This window comes from Chondrus crispus, genomic scaffold (genome assembly GCF_000350225.1).
Source record: "Chondrus crispus Stackhouse genomic scaffold, scaffold_32, whole genome shotgun sequence".
Classification (NCBI taxonomy): Eukaryota; Rhodophyta; class Florideophyceae; order Gigartinales; family Gigartinaceae; genus Chondrus; species Chondrus crispus.
This window is the reverse complement of record NW_005179211.1, coordinates 207,917-211,399: the sequence shown is the minus strand read 5'-3', so window position 1 is coordinate 211,399 and position 3,483 is coordinate 207,917. Positions and strand designations below refer to the sequence as shown.

The following is a 3,483-nucleotide window of genomic DNA, read 5'->3' as shown; positions in this document are numbered from 1 at the left end:
CTGGAGATTTCTGCAATTTCTGCAAGGCCGTCTTCTGGCACCAGGCTCAGCCAGGAGAGAAACCCTACTGTACCATCCACCATAGATTTATCAATTTCTGTTTCATTTCGACCAACTTTCCCATGTGCATTCACAAGATCTGCTTGGTGATGCATCGGTATAATACGATTAGGTGCGTACGCTTCGCTTTGGCGATCTTTTCAGGAATCATGTTAGGGTCTTTGAGTGAGGTGCCATCAGCAATTGAGCTGAGGCGCATGAGGAGTGGGCGATGACGACGTCGTGCATGACACGTGGCAGAACCTGTGTCTGCCGGTTTTGGCGGCACTAATTCGAGGGTGGCAATAATGAAAGCGGCACTATTGCGCGTCCCCCCCATGTATTGCAATTATCCTGGATGATGTTTGTGGGATACATTGCTGTAATGATATTATGATAAGGATTTTTAGATATTTTACGGATCTTTTCTGAAGCCACCTATTGGCCAAGGCTATTGTTTTCGTTTACACGGAGGTTACCATTGGAAAAGGGGGTTGCTGGTGTTGTCTACCGGCTGACGGGGACATACGCGCCGTGACAGCGGTGACATTAACAGGTTTTGGGGAAAACCGTAATGTTACTGAAAAGGGCTTGGCGGGGTTCAGTGCAGTGCAAAAATTGCAGATGTCCGCACTACTGCCGAAAATGTCTGCACCATAGTGCAGACAATAATCAAGCCAACAATTTTATTGTAATTACAATGGCTGACAGTCGCTGTAGCAGCCGATAGACAAGCATATTGTCGCCTCGATCCAATCGTGCAGACACGCTGTGCGTCGTGCGATATGAGGCCCTCGGCAAGCCTCGGTGCTCATATCTGCACTCGGCGCGTGTCTGCACTCGAATCGAGGCGACAACTCCTACAGTACTTGTCGGACAGTGACAAAAACATCGGACATACAAAAAGTTGGTAAAAAACATCTCCGACACGGGCCAAGATGCACCGCCGCCGCGTAACAGCACCAGAAAGTGCGCTGTATCTCATATCGACGTGGATGAAATTAAAAACAAATATCTCAATCGATTGCTCACGGCCGTTTTCGTATAGAAGTGTAACAGCCCGAGCATACAAAACAGGCAAACTTTTCAAAAATTCGTCCGGCATGCTGAAGTGAATTGAGGTGATGTCCGGTGACATCACCTTAATTGAGACCCTGGAGACCCTCATGTCCATGCTGTCTTAAAGGAGACCCTGAGGGGGCCTCCTTTAAGACAGCATGGATCAGTGCTGAAGTGGCGCTCAGGGAGAGGGCCACTTCAGCACTGATGTCCGGTGACAACACCTCAACTCACTTGAGCATTCCGGTATACACATGAACGCCAACCACTTCCACCTTTCTATATTTACACCCCAGTCCATCTCTAGACTGCAAAATGCCGCCTGCTTCGCGTGAGCAGCGCATGAAATCTGCAATGGAAATGGTCACAGATGGCCAAACCTACAGGCAAGCAGCAGAACTATACCAACTCCCCATATCCATAATTTCAAGCCGCATCCAAGCTGCCTCTCCCTCCTCGCAACGAATCCTTAAACTTCGGGCTGGTCTCCGCACACTCACATCGGTTGAGGAAGAACTTGTGCTTAATCTCATAACTCGCTCTTCTGAGCGTGGATTACCCAACCTGGAATCGGTGACGTGGCGAATAATTTTGTTTCAAAAGTTAATGTTGTATGAGGCAAATGTGCTTGGATGTCCGATCTTAGTGCTCGGTTGGGGTGCAAAAGTGTCCGCGCGCTTCAATCACACTCCTCTTCTGTGTCCGTGGTTGTTATCGGCAAGTCGCAGTGGACAACTGGCCGAGAGTGTCCCCGTCGCAAAACATAAAAAATGGTGATGGCTTGACGAATACCAGTACTTTTTCCGGTCGATGCTGGTGCGGCTCTATAAAACCACCCACCCACCCACACACACACCCACCCACACACCCACACACCCACACACCCACACACCCACACCCGCACACACACCCACCCACACCCACACACACGATCCAGGCAAAGAGACATTTATGGCTCTCGTTACCCTACTCTGCTTCCTGGCCGCAACCACGCTTATGTCGGTTGACGGGTCCTGCCCAGGGACCTGCCGTATCAGCGACGGAGAGATAGCGGGTTGTCACCCGTGCAAGTGCAACTACGCGGTCTGTCAAGCCCAGACGGCTTTCGGCCCGTATGATTTGCATCACCAAGGGGTGCCAGTGTACTGTGAAAGTACGGCGACCTGCATCACTCAATGTAACAGGTACCCGTGCAGCGCTTCTCGGGCATAACACACACACACACACAATGTTGACGCTTTTTTCAACTGCGGCCAGCCCTAGAAGTTTGAAACCGCCGGGGGTTGAGCTCTTGACGCCCCGCACTTTCAGCTCGACTGTTCTACTTGAATATGCTGCGTCCATTGGTGGCCCCTTTTTAGTGGAACTCGTACACACACACTAGTGAATTCCCATAGCTGACTGCCTCTCTGCCTTTGGAGGTACTGCCAGCTCCCCCGTGTAAAGAAGTTCTTGATATTCTGCATTAACATTCTCCATACATGTAGGCTTCGACGGTGATACAGCTTTTAATTTTCAAGCAGTAATTGTAAAAGGTTCTTTTGGCGTTGGAGAAGTGCATCTCTGTCGGAAGAGGGCGTCTTGTCCGTCACTCCACTGTTATTGTAATTACCCTTTAGTTCGTAAGACGTATAAAAGTCCTATAGACAGGCAAGTAGTATGTAAAGTGAGGGGGTAGGGAAGCATTATCACCCCTCCAATTGGGCAAGAGTGGTAAACTATGCCCGCAGCCCATTGACAGATGCAAGGACACAGCTATGTCGGAAAGATGAGGGCCAACGTCGGATAAATGCAATCATGGAGTGTAATAAGAACCAAGGCAAATTTCAAAACAGAAGATCAGGATATGTACACATGCACCCACGTAGGAACGTGAAGAAAAGAAATGGAGCCCAGCAATCCATGCTGATCACAGTACCTTACCCCTTATCCTCTTCCCCTCGTGTAATGGCGTTTCGATCCAATGATTCTAGCTCCCAAAACTGCTCAGTTTAGCAGAAAGGTTGAAAGTAGAAGATATCCACACTTTCTGCGCTGTGTGAATTATAGAGTAACACACTTTTATGACCCGAGTTAGCTTTTTGTAATTTCCGTGGCACACACGGGCCATCGGTCATGCGCCCTGGAATGTACGCCAAGATCATGCAGTCAACCACGGACATCACGGAACGGTGTGATAGGTTGCGTACTGAATAATGTATAACAAAACGGCACCGCAGACAGTGTTGCGATGCATTGTTTATTACTGTACTTCGAATGGGCAAGCAGGCCGCCACGGGTGCGTTTGTCGATCGGTACCGCTATAATTTAACATGCACGTCTACGCAAGTAAGTAAGCGCAATTTCTTATTCGACATACTGTAGTGACGTATTCCGGTAGTTTGA

General features: G+C 49.0%; 1 protein-coding gene; it reads left to right on the top strand.

Annotated features, from left to right (window-relative positions):
• The first annotated feature begins 1,908 nt into the window (after positions 1 to 1,908).
• On the top strand, positions 1,909 to 2,687 carry CHC_T00005860001 (hypothetical protein). XM_005717491.1 is given in 2 exon segments: positions 1,909 to 2,310; positions 2,311 to 2,687. 1 exon segment carries the CDS (start codon positions 1,909 to 1,911, stop codon positions 2,308 to 2,310), a length of 402 nt encoding a protein of 133 aa, XP_005717548.1. The 3' UTR covers positions 2,311 to 2,687.
• The last annotated feature ends 796 nt before the right edge of the window (positions 2,688 to 3,483 follow it).